Consider the following 17,630-nt stretch of genomic DNA (forward strand, 5'->3'; position numbering starts at 1 on the left):
GATAGATAGATAGATAGATAGATAGATAGATAGATAGATAGATAGATAGATAGATAGATAGATAGATAGATAGATAGATAGATAGATAGATAGATAGATTAATTGATCATCCTCATCCTCATTCTCCTCTTCCTCTTCCTTCTCCTTCTCCTCCTCCTCCTATCTCGCTCGTACCCGCGCGCGCACGGAGACGGTATATATATATATATGCTCGGCGCTGTCAGGTGTTAAATGTTAAATGGCCGCCGCATCGCTAGCGCAGGCGTGCAGCGCCCCGTATCGCGCCCGCGATCGAGGTCGCCGCATAAAAGCTATCGGTGACAGAGCGCACTGGGCGGACGAGGGTTTACCACTATACGGCAACTATTTTCCCCCAAATCTTCTGTCATCCATAGTCAATGAGGCGCGCGCTGTCATTACCGCGGTGCCCTTTGTCATCTGCTGTCACCCGGGGTATGCGTGTCGCATGACGGACGACAACACAGGCGAGGCCATTTTCGGTCAGAGATTGCTAAACGTGTATTGGGCAGTTGAGCTTGATAAGCGATTTAGCGGCGCGGTGGGTTCGCAGAGCGCGGGCCTATACTTTAGCTACACGGCTCGTCGCATAATTGCGCGACGTTCGTCGTCTGTAGCACCTTAGGGCGTGGCGGCAGCGACATCTGCAGATACTCGCTGCTGGGGATATACGCGCACACAGTACGTACGATAGACGTCTGCACTCGCTCCCGACGCTGCTTCTGTCCGCGCTTACGCTTTCGGCGTAGAGAAGCGAGAGTGGGGCGCGTTTCGTCTCGTCGTCGTCGTCGTCGTCGCCGTCGTCGTCGTCGGTCGTCGTCGGTCGTCGTCTTTCGCTAGGCTTCGTTGTGTGTCGCTTATATCTGTAGTTGTGTGACACGCCAACCCGGTACTCCCGGGGCAAATAACAGACAGAGTGACCGTCACAGTGACGGACACAGTGGCCGACAGAGTGACGGACAGAGTGACGGACAGAGTGACCGGACTGAGTGACCGGACAGAGTGACGGACAGAGAACTGAGAGACGAACAAAACAGAGAGAACAGAGAGACTGAATGCAGCCTTCGTCGTCGTCAGCTGGCAGCGTGCACGTGCCCTCGACCATTGCCTAGCGACGCCGTCGCGCGTGCACACACACACACACACACACACACCGCACCTTGCAGCCGAACTCGTTACTTACGTCGTTCACCGTTACCACTCCGTACGTCTGAGTCCGTGTCGCAGGCGATCACCTGATAGTGGGGCTGCCATCGGCTGATTGCTCCAATGGACAGAGCTAGGCGTTCTCTCTCTCTCTCTCTCCGTCACGTTTGTCTGTGATAATATTATTACAGCTCTCCCTCTCTCGACGTTCGCAGACAAATAGCCAAGGAACTACACGATCTGTTCGCCAAGGATCGTTCTCCCGTAGGCACGGCGCGGCCGCAGCCGATACTCGAGCCGGAAATCCAGAAGAACCTGACTCACTTCAGCTTGTTGTCGCACGGGTTCGGTCCGCCAGCCCTCAGCGCAGGTCTCACAGCCCTCATCAGCTACCTAGACGAGTCAATTAAGTTCATCGAAAAAATCGAGAAGACTAAGTACTATACGACGACCGGAAGTTCCGGTCCGACTGTAAACCACGACAAGTGAGTCGCACGTCGTGATATAACTCGACGGATTTATGCTAACGAATGTTTTAGACGAATGTTATGAATGAAATCGCGTGCTTGCCGGGCCACTGTGCACTTGTAAATAACTTGCCATTGGAGTTATCCCGTGGATGGAGATGATGGCGTTACGAACTAAATCAAAATAATGCTTGATAATTTTCTACTTAATCTATCTTGTCAGTTAAAATTTTAGTTGTTGCTCGTTGATGTTGATATACGCATACATACATTTATATATATATATATATATATACACACATATATATATTTACATTTGTCGTATAGATTGTTGTCAATGAGCGATACTCGCAGATGTTTTGGGTGATATGGGTTGCGGATATAAGATTATAATAACAACATCGGGTAGCTTCAAGCTGCTATTTCTTCTTTATTTTTCGAGTCTATGGATTGAATTAGTGCAATATATACATACTATCGGGAACCTGCTGTTAAAGCTTACATTACGTTACTTACTATTCGCTGTAATTCAATCTAATGAAGGATGTAACGAACTCATTTCATTATTATCGTGTTACGAAACATGCAGGAAGAGTGAAATATAGTGAGAAGGTAGACAGAAAAGCGCAGAGCACTCTACTTTGGCAACCTACAAGACATACATACATATATCTTTGAGGGTGATATTCATATTAAAATATACAGCTGCTTGGTGATACTACTTATATTTACTGACATATAGATTCCATTCAAAAATGTTCACGATCGAGATGGATATATTCGTAGACACGGATGTAGACATAAGGAGAGAGAGAGAGAGAGAGAGAGAGGGAACGAAACAGAAAAAAATAGGAAACAGAAGAAGGACAGAGAACGACGGAGAGAGAGAGAGAGGGAGAGACGCAGGAGAGAAGAGATAGAGAAAGACCGGAGCGAGAGAAAGAGAGAGCAGAGAATGCAGAGAGCCAGAACGAGAGAGACGAGAGACGGAGAAAGAAAGACCGAATGAGAGGAGACGGATGGAAGCAGATGAGAGAGAGCACAGACAAAGATAGGCACATGATAAGAGGGGGGACAGAGAAAGAGAAGAGCGAGAGAAAGGGTGATGGAGAGAGAGATAGAATGTTCGATAGATAGATAGATAGATAGAGAGAGAGAGACGAGACGAGAGAGAGAGAGAAGGAGGGAGGGAGGGAGGGAGGGAGGTTGGGAGGTAGGGCGCGCGAGAGAGGGGGGAGGGATGGAAGGCGAGGAGAGGCGAGAAGGGCAGAGAGTACTAGGACAAAAAAAATATTAAGATAGATAGGCAGGGAAATTTAATGTGAGCACTTCCCGAAACGTTATTAACGATAATATTATTGATATTGATTATTATTGATTATTGATTGAGAGCATATGTACATGGTGCAGCTCTACATAAATACAGTCACAAGAGCTGGGGTTAGCGCTTTTAACTGGCGGTTAGATAGTCTCCCAGCAACATGCGTACTATATGAAGCAATAGACGAAATCCTGGGAACTCGTGGCATTAACTCATGGTAAACAACAGACTTCAGGAGTATACAAAAGTCTAGAAGAAGCGCGACGCGGTGAACAGTTCGTGTGTTATTACATATAAGTTGCTAATCAAGATATATATCAAGAGTAGATAATATAACATAATATAGATAATAGTGTTATTATCTTCTATTGATATATATAGCGGAATATATTACAACTAAACGTGAATGTAGTCAGACGATTATGCCGTAAACGTACCGCATCTTTGACCTAGTAATCAACCACACGCACGCACGCACGCACGCACGCACGCCAGGACGTGGGCACCCACGCGCACGCACTCACTAACGCTTTCCTACGCCTCTACGCACACACGCACGCACACACGCGCGCACACACATATAGCGCTTCAAATCTCTATAATAATTGTGTTCTTGACAGCCTCCGCATCTTTCGAATGACGCGTGAAGAAGCACGCTGATAAATGTCGTCTGCTGTTCTAGCTCGTAACAAGTGAATCCACCACCATCATGCGATTCCCTCACACCTGCCCCCCCCCGCCCCCACCCACCGCCACCTCGCGTGATCTAACACCACCCAGCGTGTATATAACACCACCGCAGCATATAACAACAACAACAACAAACTCGCAGTGCCACTTTCAGAATGTTTCCGCCGTGCCTCGCCGTGGTTGGCCGCCCGAGGGCGCTGCATGCGGGATTATATCTCGGTGAGTGAGATGACCTCGGTGGCATTCGTCGGGCGGCTACGCGTGGTCGTCGCTAGACGGTAGTTGCTGATGGGAAGTGAGGAGCCCTTGCGTCGTGCGGGTGCCTGTTGGCTGGACCCGCGAAAGCAGCAGCGCATTGCCGCCCTGTACTCGTGTCGGAATTTCGCTACAAAAAAGAAAAGATGGAATGATTACGTCGGTAGCAGGCTAGCAGCGCACTGACGCCCTGTACTCGTGTCTGAATTTCGCTACAAATATAAAAAAGGAAAAAGAAAAGTAGAATGATGACGTCGGAAATGTAAAAAACAACAAAATTCCGGCTCTCATCGACGGAAGGAATTAGCTTCCTTTCGTTTCATGCGATTACCTAATTTTATTTGTTATCGGGGGAAAATGGTTTGCGAGCGGTCTGGCGTTCGTTCGTGCACAGAGATGTAATGGTGGCATACTCAGACGACATTCACAGCTAATGCATCCCCGGGGCTACAGCAAGTAACGCGGATATAGTCTATTCAGTGGTTCTGAACCTTTTTTGAGTCACGGACCCCTTTGAGAATCACGTGAAAGCTACGGACCCCTCCCCAGAAAAATGCACATAAGCATATAAACACAAAATTTTGCATGCGCCTGGTTCACGGACCCCCCTGAAGCCCATCCATGGACCCCAAAGCGGTCTATGGACCACAGGTTAAGAATCCCTGGTCTATACATCTCCGGGTACTAACACAGCAGGAACCCTCCAACCCTAACCTATCTATAACTTAGTATGTCCCAATTTTAACTTCATCCTATTCATAACACATCTCTATCCTTACCATAAGCCAAGGTAGTCTAGACAAAGTTACCAACTAACAAAGTTACAAATAAAAAAAATAAAAAAGTAAAGTAAAGTAAAGTAAAAGTAAAAGTAAAAAGTAAAGTAAAAGTAAAAGTAAAAGTAAGTAAAAGTAAAGTAACAACATTACGTAAGTAACCAAGGTTACCTTACCATAAGCCAAGGTAATCTAGCTCTATACTTACCCTAACCCTAAAGTTTTCATAACCTTGCTCTATCCTAACCATGTCTCGAACCCTAAACTAACCATGCAACCTAGTTCTATCCTAACCATAACCTAACCATAATCTATAGCTCTAACCTAACCCTAAGCGTAAACTAACCATGTAATTTAGCTATATCCTCACAATACACCTAACACAACACCATAAACTTAAACTTAATAGTAACCCGAATCATCACTCTAACTCAAACGTAATCCTAAACCCAGCTCAATCCTAACCCTAATCTTAACCTTAAACCTCTCATACCCCTAACCCACATTCTAACTCTAACTCTAATCAAACCCTAACACCGAATTTCATCAAATCTCTATACATAGCGAAACATAGACTTTTTTACCTAGGGAACCCGCATAGGAAGAGTGGGAGTAAGGCTGACATTTATCAAGCAAAATAAGTTTAGACCAAAGTCACTTCAAACAGCACCAGGACCCAGTGTCGTTAGCATATCTCGTCTCGACAGCGTCTTCAAGCGTCGATACACCCCGCGAGAGCGATCACGTTTTTCATTACCGACATGTACAAGAATTCTGGTAGACTTCATTTCAACACGCTAGAGGCACACGAATTCAAAAAGCGACGTCTCATCGTAAAGTTTCGTGCACGAAAAATTCCCGAGGTCGACTTTCAACACGCTTCGAGCGCGTGAATTCGAACAGATTTCAACAAGCTTCAAGCGTGAGCGTGTTGAAATGAACTATACCTTCTTTCTTTGTAAGAGCGACCCTCTGCGTGGCGGGCCCGATTGCATACGCAACATCGCATTGCCGAACGAAACTCGTTCCTGTATTTCACTGTAACAGAAACAACGAGAAAGCGTCACCGAAATAATGGGCATAGATGGATTCCTATTAGTTAATAGTTACTCGTGTTTAATAATAGCATTTTGTTATTGTGAGTTCTGTGAGCTAGTCAATTCGTGTCAGTTAGAGAGACACGCGATACTTTCGCTAATCAAAGCGGCAGGACTAGTGAGGCGGTGTTCGCTTCACGTCAAAAATTCCGGAAAAAAATCGACTGCCTGTCGCTACTGGAGGCTTATATGTTATAGCCCTATCACATCCTCTCTCTCTCTCTCTCTCTCTCTCTCTCTGCTCCTCTCTCTCTCTCTCTCTCTCATTCCTCTCTCTCTCTCTCTCTATCTCTCTCTCTCTCTCTCGATTCTCTCTCTCTCTCTCTCGTCCTCCTCATCTCTCTCTCTCTCTCTCTGCGTGTGGGCTCGCGCCTGGCTCATTATTCTCATCTCCCGGTCAGCCTCCTTCTCATCTCAGCTCTATCTCAATCACTCGTCTCTCTCTCTCATTCCTCCGCTCTCTCTCTCTCTCTCGCTCTCGTTCTCTCATGGTCTCTCACTCTCTCTCTCTCTCTCTCTCTCCTCGTCTCTCTCTCTCTCCATTCTCTCTCCTCTCTCTCTCTCTCTCTCTCTCGATTCTCTCTCTCTTCATCCCATTTCTCTCTCGTCTCCTCTCATCTCTCATCCTCTCAGTCTTCCTCGTCATTTCCTCTCTCTCTCATTCCGCTCTCTCTCTCGATCTCTCTCTCTCTCTCTCCCTCATTCCTCCACTCCTCTCATCTCTCTCTCTTCTTTCGTCTTCGCCACTCGCGCAGCAACAAGCGCAGACACATATAACCAGCCACACAATTTGCATACACAAAACTTGCATATCATGTGATGTGTGTGTGTGTGTGTGTGTGCGTTGGCGTGTGCGTGTGCGCGTGCGTGTCTCGGGTGGTGTGTGTGTGTGTGTGTTGTGTGTGTGTGCAAGTGGTGTATGTGTTGTGTTGGTGTGTGGTGTGTGTGTGTTGTGTGTGTGGGTGTGTGTGTGTGTGTGTGTGTGTGGGCGTGTCGCTGCGTGCGCGTGCCTGTCTACTGCCCTCGTTCGTCAGTAAAGCCTCTCCTCCCACCCTAAGCCGCCACTTTATTTTGCGCACGTCCGTTTCCGACAAGTATTGTTCGCTGTTCTTACGAACTGCCGTATTGGTTCATGTCGCCTTAGTAAGGGATCGTCGAGAACGCGCCGGTTACATCAGTGTCAAGCCCTTTGGTAGCAGACTGCAATAACGTGGGCACCTAATCTGCGTAAGTAAAGACGCTCGGAAATTCATCACGCACGGGCGGACACGCTCGCGGGGCTGCATAACCCGTGTTTTACGTTTCAGTGCTTCGGTGACTAGTACCGTTAAACGTATTACGGATGTAGGCATCCTTGATAATTGCGTGTCGATACAAAATGTCACTCTTAGAACATCACAGCAATAGCAGCGGAATCACTCAAGGCACAAGGGCGTAGCACACCAGGCAGAAGCGTTGGGGCGGCGCAGCATCACGCTGACAACCAACAACGCAGCGGCAGCATCAACAGCAGCAAACAACCACAGCTTATAGCAGCAGCAATGCATTCAGCGACAACAGAACAACGGCACAAGCACAGCAAACAGCAGCAACAACAGCAGGCTATACAGCAGCAGCAGCAGTAACAACAACAACAATGACAGCAGCAGCAGCAACAGCATCAGCAGCAACAATGACAACAACATCAGCAGCAGCAACAATGACAACAACATCAGCAGCAGCAATAACAGCAGTAGGAGAATCAGAAACAACAACAACAACAACAACAACAATAATAATAATAACAACAAAAAAACCCCCCCCCGAGTCGCGCGTGCTGGTGAGAGTGTCGCTCAGAAGAGCAGCATTAATAACAGCAACGTAACAGCATTAGCCGCGGTGGTGGTAGTAGCAGCAGTCGCCGCCACCGCCGCCATCGCAGCAGCAGGCAGGCAGCAGCAAACAGCAGGCAGCAGTCAACTAACAACAACAACAACAACAACAACAACAACAGCAACAGCAACAGAAACAGCAGCAGCAACTACAACAACAGCAATAGCATCAATAGCAGTATAGGAGGAGCAGCACGTCACACTTTCTAAGCTGAATAGCCTTCTAAGCCTATATACACTAGTGTGCAGCTGCTCATACGTCCGTGCATTGAATATTGAATGCATGCGTACATGATTTATATTCTGTCTGCACTCGCGCATGTTATATCTATATTGCCTGACATGCTCACGCTATTATATCCTCCCTGTCTGTTGATGGGTATGTTACATATCTATACTGCCTACGTGGTCTATAATTGCTGTCGGCGTGGGTACGTTGTATATCTATGCTGCCTGCATTGTCGCCTGATTTTTATGTATGTATATACTTATATATATAATATATATATATAATATATATATATATATCTTATATATATATATTGTCTGGGCATGCGTGGGTTTACCCCGTATAGACACCGCGACCGCAAAATGTCAAGGATAGGCGCTATTTCGTTCTAATATGTCTGGATAAATTCTATAGAATTAACTGAGAGAGCCTCCTGGTGAATACGCGCGCTCTATAAATAAAACGCGCAGGAGAAACCGTGATGGCGTCGCGACGAAACGAGATCTCGGCGTTAAAAAACCGCGCCCACTTCGCCGACCACAGCCTAGACATAATACCCTTGCATTTGCAACAGCTGCGGTGGGCAAGCTAAAAGGTCGCGAGTATATTACGAACTATGGTCGGTGAGCGTGTGCGTGTGCGAGCGATCTTCCGGCGAACTATCTCAGCGTTAGTTGTGACGCACCGCGCGTTATGAACACACAGGTGTGACGCACCGCTCATTATGTTTAACAGCACAGCGGTGACGCAGCCGCTCGTCTATGTAGCCCCAGGTGTGACGCATCCGCGCGTTATGTAACACACAGGTGTGACGCGCGTTATGTAACACACAGGTGTGACGCACCGCTCGTTATGTAACACACAGGTGTGACGCGCGTTATGTAACACACAGGTGTGACGCACCGCGCGTTATGTAACACACATGTGTAACGCACCGCTAGTTATGTAACACACAGGTGTGACGCACCGCGCGTTAGGTAACACACAGGTGTGACGCGCGTTATGTAACACACAGGTGTGACGCACCGCGCGTTATGTAACACACAGGTGCTTGACGCACGCTCGTTGATGTAACACAGGTGTGACGCCGCGTTAATGTAACACACAGTTGTGACGCACCGCGCGACGTTATGTAACACAACAGGTGTGACGGCAGCCGCTCGTTAGTAAACACAGCGTGTGACGCGCGTTATCGATAACACACAGGTGTGACGCCCACCAGCTCGTTATGTAACACACAGGTGCTGACGCCACCGCGCGTTACTGTAACACACAGGTGATTGACGCGCCAGTTATGTAAAACACACAACGGTGTGTGACGCACGCTCGTTATGATAACACACAGGTGGTGACGCACGCATCGTTATGTAACAACACAGGGTGTGACGCACCGCTCGTTATGTTAACACACAGGTGTGAACGCGCGTTATGTAACACACAGGTGCTTGACGCACCGCTCGGTTTTATGTAACCACACACAGGTGTGACGCACCGCGCGTTATGTAACACACAGGTGTGACGCGCGTTATGTAACACACAGGTGTGACGCGCGTTATGTAACACACAGGTGTGACGCGCGTTATGTAACACACAGGTGTGACGCGCGTTATGTAACACACAGGTGTGACGCACCGCTCGTTATGTAACACACAGGTGTGACGCACCGCTCGTTATGTAACACACAGGTGTGACGCACCGCGCGTTATGTAACACACAGGTGCGACGCACCGCTCGTTATGTAACACACAGGTGTGACGCACCGCGCGTTATGTAACACACAGGTGTGACGCACCGCGCGTTATGTAACACACAGGTGTGACGCACCGCTCGTTATGTAACACACAGGTGTGACGCACCGCGCGTTATGTAACACACAGGTGTGACGCACCGCGCATTATGTAACACACAGGTGTGACGCACCGCTCGTTATGTAACACACAGGTGTGACGCACCGCTCGTTATGTAACACACAGGTGTGACGCACCGCGCGTTATGTAACACACAGGTGTGACGCACCGCTCGTTATGTACACACATGTGTNCATGTAACACACATGTGTGACGCACCGCGCGTTATGTAACACACATGTGTGACGCACCGCGCGTTATGTAACACACAGGTGTGACGCACCGCTCGTTATGTAACACACAGGTGTGACGCACCGCTCGTTATGTAACACACATGTGTGACGCACCGCGCGTTATGCAACACACAGGTGTGACGCGCCGCGCGTTATGTAACACACATGTGTGACGCACCGCGCGTTATGTAACACACAGGTGTGACGCACCGCGCGTTATGCAACACACAGGTGTGACGCGCCGCGCGTTATGTAACACACATGTGTGACGCACCGCGCGTTATGTAACACACAGGTGTGACGCACCGCTCGTTATGTAACACAAGGTGATTGACGCACCCGCGTTATGATAACACACAGTTGTGTGACGCACCGCCTTCGTTATGTAACACACAGGCTGTGCGTCTGCCTGCGCGTTATGTATAACACAGCGCGCTGTGAAACGGCACTTATTGTAACACACAGGGCTGTGACGCACTCGCGCCTTGCGCCCCCCAACCGGCGTTATGTAACACACAGTCGTGGGTTATGTAACACACAGCTGTGCTGACGCACGCGCGTAAACACACAGCGCTGGACGCGCGTTTATTATGTTAACACACAGGTGTGACGCACTGCGCGTTATGTTAGTAGCACACAGAGTGCTAGACGTCACCGCCTCGTTATGTAACACCAGGTGTGACGCACCGCGCGTTATGTAAACACACAGGTGTGAGCACCGTTTCGCTTATGTAACACACAGCGTGTGACGCAGCGCGCGTTATGTAACACACAGGTATGACGCGGTATTGTATACACACAGGTTATGACGCGCGTTATGTAACACACAGGTGTGAACGCCACGCGCGTTAGATGTAACACACAGGTTGTGACGCACGGGCGGCCGTGGTCATTGATGTAAACGCACCCCCCTGCCCTCCCCCCCCTCCCCCCTCCCCTGCCCCCCCCCCCCTCCTCCCTCCCTCCTCACAGGTGTGTGGACGCACTGCGCGTTGTTATTTGTAACACATCGGTAGTGTGTGTGGGTTGGTGTGACGCACGCGCGTTAATGTAAACACCAGGTGTGACGCAGCCGCGCGTTATGTAACACACAGGTTGACGCACGCTCGTTATGTAAACACAGTCGTGCTGAGCAGCCGCCGCGTTATGTAACACCACAGGGTGTGACGCACGCGCGTTATGTTAACACACAAGGTGTGACGCACGCGCAGTTAGTGTTCAACACCCAGGTGTGACGCACGCGCGTTACTGTAACATTTCGGTCATTGGTAGTGAGGGTCGGCCAGGGCCTCGGCCTCGGGTTTACTGTAAGGCATGGCACAGTATTTGTGGGACTGCAGGCAGCGCGTTAATGTAAACACAGGTGTGACGCCACCGCGCGTTATGTAACACAACAGCGTGTGATTGGCAGGTCGCGCTTGGTTATGGTTGGATTTCACACTAGGTGTGGGACGCCACGGCGCGTTATGTACACACAGGCTGTGAGTCACGCTGCGTTATGTAACACACAGGTGTGAAGCACGCGCGTTATTAACACACAGGTGTGACGCGCGTTATGTAACACACAGTGTGACGCACCGCGCTGTATGTAACACACTTGCGTGTGTTGAATTCCGCACCGCTCGGTTATGGTAACAGCGAGCTACGCGCTTTGGACTGCTCGTGGCGGGCGCGGTGTGGGTGGTGTGTTATTTTACAGCACAAGGTGGTGTGGTGGCAGCGCGCGGTTATGGTAACACGCAGCAGTGTTTGAATGTAGGGTTGACGCACCGCGCGTTCTTGTTAACACATTTCGAGATATGACGGCAGCCGCGCGGGTGTGAGTGTAACACACAGGGGTTGTGTGACGCTTGCTTGTCTTTGCTAGTGTAACAGCACAGGGGTGTGTGAGGGCGTTTCCACCGCTCGTTATGTTAGACACACAAGGTGTGACGCCGCGCGTTTATGTAACACACAGGTGTGACGCACGGCCGGGTTATGTAACACACAGGGTGTGACGCACCGCGCAGTTTATGATAACACACAGAGTGTGACGCACGCGCGTTATGTTAACACACTAGGTGTGGGTAGCTTCACTCGCGCTTGTTAGGTAGTAACGACACAGGTGTGACGCACGTTGCTGCGGTTTTTAGTGTACCACCAGGGTGTTTAGGACGCAGCCGGTCCATGTACTGTAACACATTGAGTGGGTGGCGGTGCGTGTGACGGTTCAGGCGCTTGCGCGATTTACTGTGTAGATCTTACAGTTGATGGAGTGTGACGACCACGGCGTTTATGGTAAAACGACTACAGGATGTGGGACGCATCCGTGTTACGCGTTGATTGCTAACACAGGGGCAGGTGTGACGCACCTTACGCGGATGTTAACGATCACAGGTGTGACGCTGGCTGCTTTGATTGTTAACACACAGGTGTGACGCAGTTGCGCTCGTTATGTAAGCACACAGGTATAGACGCGCGTTAGTGTAACACACAGGGTGTGGTTACGCAACACTTCGTGTGATGTCTTAACACATCTTAGCGTTGTGAGGCGATCGCGCTGGTTATGTAACACCGACGGTTTGTGATCGGCACCGCGCGTAGTGTAGACCACATTGGTTTCGAGGTGTGACGCGACCGGCCCGGCGGTTATTTTGTAACCACAGCGGTGAGAGTCGCCCAACGCGTTATGTTGAATATGCACAGTGTGTATTGACGCACTCTCTGCGTCTTTGGTATGGGTAGACACTACTTAGGGTGTTGGACGCACACGCAGGTTAGGGTTATAATACGCTTAGGCTTGGGTGTGACGCTGTTGTTTGTGAAGCGACACAGGCGGGGTGTGGGATCTTTGGTTGTTGTTGTTGGTGTGGTTAATGGAGCGACCGCTGTCGTTTTATGCTAACACACAAAGGGGGGGTTATGACGCGCACGTGTATGTATATCTTACACCTATTTGCGTTTAGTTAGGTGTTGTGACGCAGCATACAGCGGGTTAATGTAAGGCAGCACAGGTGTAGCGCTACTGCGGTTTATTGTAGAAGCAACAGGTTGTTTGACGCACAACGCCGTTATGTAACACAAGGTGCTGACGCCTCGTTATGTTAACACACAGGGTGTGACGCACCGCTCGTTATGTAAACACACAGGGGGTTTGTGACGCCACCGGTGGTTTAGTTGTAACTCAGCGAGGTGTTGACGACCACAACGCGTGTATGTACCTTCAGGTGTGATATTTCGCATCTCTTGCGTTATTTGTAACACACAGGTGTTTTTGTGCGCGCGTTTTTATGTTAACCACTTCACTTAGCGTTGTGATTTTCGCACCGCGCTTTAGTGTTATACACAGTTTGTACGTCCATCCGCGGCGTTTTGTAACACATTTCAGTTTGTGACGTCAAGGGTGGCGCGCGTTATGTAACGACGACAGGTGTGTACGCAGGCCGCTTGTTATTCTTTATTACACCAGTTTGCTGTGCGCGCGTTGATTAACACAACAGTGTGTGACTGCACGCGCGCGTTATAGTGTTTACACAGTGTGTGACGCACCCATCTGTTACTGTAATCACACTCAGGTGTGAATCGCATTGCGGCTCGGTTATGTGACGAGGCTAGTGTGGTTGAGGTGTGACGTACGTGGTTTTTAATGCGGGTTGGGGATGTTGTACACACGAGTTGTTGATTCGCCTCGGTGTATTAGTGTAACTACATCTATGTTGTGGATTTCACATGGCGTCGTTATGTAACACACAGAGTGTGTACGCAGCGCGCGTTGAGTGTAACACATGCAGGTGTGACGCGACTGCGCCTGTAATTAGTGGGGTAACACACTATGGTTTGTGGACGCCACTACGTTTTGATGTATGTAACTTACACAGCGGTGGGTGATGTGACGCCATCTCCGTCGTTTGGCTGTGTCTTATTGTTTAAGCACACAGAGTTTTATTTTTGACGTAGCTCGATCTCACTGCGGTTAGTTTGTTAAGTTCTCACAGGTTTGTGACTTGTTCTCGTTATGTCGTTGAATGAGCTGAGTGTGGTTTGTTAGTTCTGTCGATTCCGTTCTGCTTTTGTTGTATAGTGAGTCTACTAGTCGGTGTGTATACTTTGCTGTGTGGATGTGTAACTACGATCGTGTGTGGCTGAAGGTGGCGCAGGCTCCTGGTCGCTTTTATGTAGACATTGATCTGTATAGTGTGTTATATGCTGTGTGTTATGATTCTTTGTTTCGCGCTTTATGTTATGTAATCACTACTCAGTGTATTTTGTTGTTGTTTGATCGGTCATGTTCTGCTTTTATACTTTGTGAGACACGTTATCTAGGTGTGATGTTGTTGTCTGTTGTGTGTGTGTTGTTGTTTTGTTGTTCTGCTTGTGTGTGTGTGTATTGTTGTTTGTTATTGTGTTTTGTGGTTGCTGTGCTTGTTTGTGTGTTTTGTTGTGGTGGGTGGGGTGGTGGTTGGGGTGGGGTGGGTGGGGGGGGTGGTGTGATCCAGTGCCGCTCTTCGGTTTATGCTAACACACGGTGTGGACGCGCAGTGTATGTACCACACAGGTGGTGGACCGCCGTTGTCGTTTTATGTAACAATCACCATGGGGTGGTGCACGCGCGTGTTATGTAACACACAGCGTGTGACTGCGCCTGCTCGTTATTGTACACCCACAGGTGTGCCGCCCATGTCGCGCGTTATGTAAAACAGGCAGTGGTGTGACGTTTCACGCGGCTCGTTATCTAACACACTAGGTGTTGTTGAGCGTTGGTTTCATGTATCGAGGCACTGCTGGGTGTTTTACGCACCGCGTCCGGTGGTATTTAGCACACATAGGCTGTGGAACGCAGCCGGCGCGCTTATGTAGGACATCAGGTGTGACCGCACGCGCGTTTATGTGAACAGCGACTGATAGGCTGTGACGGCCACCGCTCGTTATGGTAAACATACAGCGGTGTGACGCGACCGGGCGGGCGTAGTGTAAAACACGAGCATGGTGTGACGCAGCGCGCGGTTATATGTAGGACACACAGGTTGTGACGCGAGCGCGGCGTTATTGTATAAGCATAGTGCTGTGGGCGCTTCACCGGGCCTCTTGGTTGGTGTAAACATGACAGGGGTGTGCGTACGCGCATTGATGTGTTTAACAGGGCACAGTTGAGGTGGTGTTGTGCTGAGGGCGCGCAGTGTTAAATGTAAACACACAGGGGTGGGTGACGTGTCTCGCGTTATGTAACACACAGGTGGTGACGGCATGGCAGCGCGTTATATGGTACAGCAGCACAGGTGTTGACGCACGCATCGTTATGTAACACACAGGTGTGAGTGCGCGTCGGAGATTATGCTAACACACAAGGTGTGATTCGCACTCTACTGGCGGTTATGTAAACACATTCAGTGTGAACGCGGCGTTATGTAACACCACAGGTGTGGACGCAACCGGGCGCGATTATGTACACACAGGTGTGAACGCCACCGTCTCGTTATGCTTAACACACAGGGTGTGACGCACCGCGTCGCTTATGTAACCACACAGTCGGTGACGCACCGCCCTCTTTATGTAACACACAGTTGTGACGCCACCGCGCGGTTAGTAACCACAGGTGTGAGCCACCGCTCGTGATGTAACACACAGGTGATTGTTGAGTTCGCAGGCCCGCGCGTGTTTGTTAGGACACAACAGGGGGGTGGGTGAGCGCACCGCGCTGTTATGGTAACACACGAGGGGTGTGACGCGAGTCGTTTAGTGTAGACACACTAGGTGATTTGACGCACCGCGCGGTTATGTAGACAAGGTTCAGGTGCGTGTGACGCAGCCGACGCGTGTATGTAACCAACAGGTATGACGCCACGCGCGATTAGTGTACACACAAGGTGTGGGACGCGAGGCCGCGGGCGTTGGGATGTAACACGACAGGTGTGACGCAACGCGCGTTAGGGTGTTAACACTACAGCGTGTGACGCCATCGCGGGCGTTAATGCTAACACACAGGATGCTTTGACGGCACGCCGCGTCGATGTGATGTAAAACACGACAGGTGTGACGCAAGCGCGCGCGTTACTGCTAAACACAAGGGTGTGACGCAGCCAGCTCCAGTTACTGTACACACAGGTGGTTAGACGACGCATGTATGTACACACACAGGATGTGACGCACACCGCAGTTATGTGAGCAACATGGTGTGGACGCACGCGCCTGGCGTTATGTACACACAGGTGTGACGCACCGCGCGTTAATGCTAACACAGCAGAGTGTGACGCGTCACCGCGCGATGTATGTAACCACACAAGGTGCTGACGCACCGCTCGTACTGTAACACAGGGTGTGAACGCACGCGCGTTATGTAACGACAAGTGCTGACGCACCGCGCGTTATGTGAACACACAGGATAATGACGCATCCGCGCGTTTATTGTAACGACACACAAGTCGTGTGACGCACCGCGCGTTATGTAAACAGCACTTAGGTGATGATCGCCCACCGCGCGTTATGTAAAAACATGCGTGTGACGCAGGCGCGCGTTTATTATATGCTTAACATCGATGTATGGTGTGACGCAGCGCTCGTTATGTAAACACAGGGTGACGACGCCGTTAGGTGTAACATCAACAGGTGTGACGCACCTCTCGGCTGCGGGATTCATGTAAACCAGGTGTGACGCGCATTTTATGTAACACCACATGCGGTGCTGACGCACCATCGTCGTTATGTAACACACAGCGTGTGACGCGCGCTTATGTAACCAGCAGGTGTGGTCGCACGCGCGTTATGGTTAACACACAGGTGTGAGCGCATCGCTCGCTTAGTGTAACACACTAGGTGTGAGGCGGCAGCCTGGGCGCGTTATGTAACACACAGGCTGTGACGCACGCCTCGTTTATTGTTACACACAGGGGGGTGTGACGCCCACGGCGCGTGTAGTGGTAGACACACAGCGGCGGAGTTGACGCACCGGGCCTCGTGTGGATGTACACACACAAGTGTGTGAACGCGGACCGCCGCGTTATGCTAACACACAAGTGTGACGCACCTGCGCGCTTATGCAACACACAGGTGTGCAGCACCGCGCGTTATGTAACACACAGGTGTGACGCGCGTTATGTAACACACAGGTGTGACGCACCGCGCGTTATGTAACACACAGGTGTGACGCGCGTTATGTAACACACAGGTGTGACGCACCGCTCGTTATGTAACACACGGTGTTGCCACATGGCATACACACTCGCAACGCCAACGCGTTGAGCGTGAGCGGCGAGTGGAGGCGACGCGAGGCAGACCACTTACCACTCATGAAGTTGTAAATGAGGGGATTGAGTGACGAGTTGAAGTAGCAGAGCCAGTGCGAGACGAGAATGAATGCGACCAGGGCAGGATGGTTCTTCAAGTATTCCAGCACTCCGGTTTGTCTGCGAAATACGTGCAAAAAGACACGGTGATGCATTCGCCATCTTTTTTTTTAGCGCTGATGGTTAGTAATGTCATCGCTGCTGACGTCATTGCTAGCGCTGCTTAGTCATTAGTAAAATAATGGCGAGTGTTTAAGCTAGGTAGTGCGCTGCAGCTGCCGCTGCAGAATGCATTTAGCCGTATCCCATGAGATTGAACGCAAAAATGTGCCCAGTAATGCAATCGAATCAGTTATATATATATATATATATATATATATATATATATATATATATATATATATATATATATATATATATA

General features: G+C 49.7%; 2 protein-coding genes across 2 annotated transcripts in view; one reads left to right on the top strand and one right to left on the bottom strand.

The window, feature by feature from the left end:
* The window catches only part of LOC106808105 (transcription factor AP-2-alpha-like), a gene marked incomplete in the record, with an annotated part of 6,779 nt that extends 4,423 nt beyond the window's left edge, over window positions 1–2,356 (top strand). Inside the window, 1 exon segment of the mRNA XM_014810680.1 lies at window positions 1,380–2,356. Coding sequence (XP_014666166.1) covers window positions 1,380–1,653 — 274 coding nt within the window.
* Window positions 2,357–3,851: 1,495 nt separating this feature from the next.
* LOC106808091 (orexin receptor type 2-like) overlaps window positions 3,852–17,630 on the bottom strand; it is a 21,511-nt gene continuing 7,732 nt past the window's right edge. Inside the window, exons 4-5 of the mRNA XM_014810656.1 lie at window positions 17,208–17,329; window positions 3,852–4,027 (exon numbers count right to left, since the gene is read on the bottom strand). Of these exons, the coding sequence (XP_014666142.1) occupies window positions 3,852–4,027; window positions 17,208–17,329 (298 nt within the window). The remainder of the gene's footprint in view (window positions 4,028–17,207; window positions 17,330–17,630) is intronic.

Source organism: Priapulus caudatus, unplaced genomic scaffold (assembly GCF_000485595.1).
Source record: "Priapulus caudatus unplaced genomic scaffold, Priapulus_caudatus-5.0.1 Scaffold253, whole genome shotgun sequence".
Lineage (NCBI taxonomy): Eukaryota > Metazoa > Priapulida > Priapulimorpha > Priapulimorphida > Priapulidae > Priapulus > Priapulus caudatus.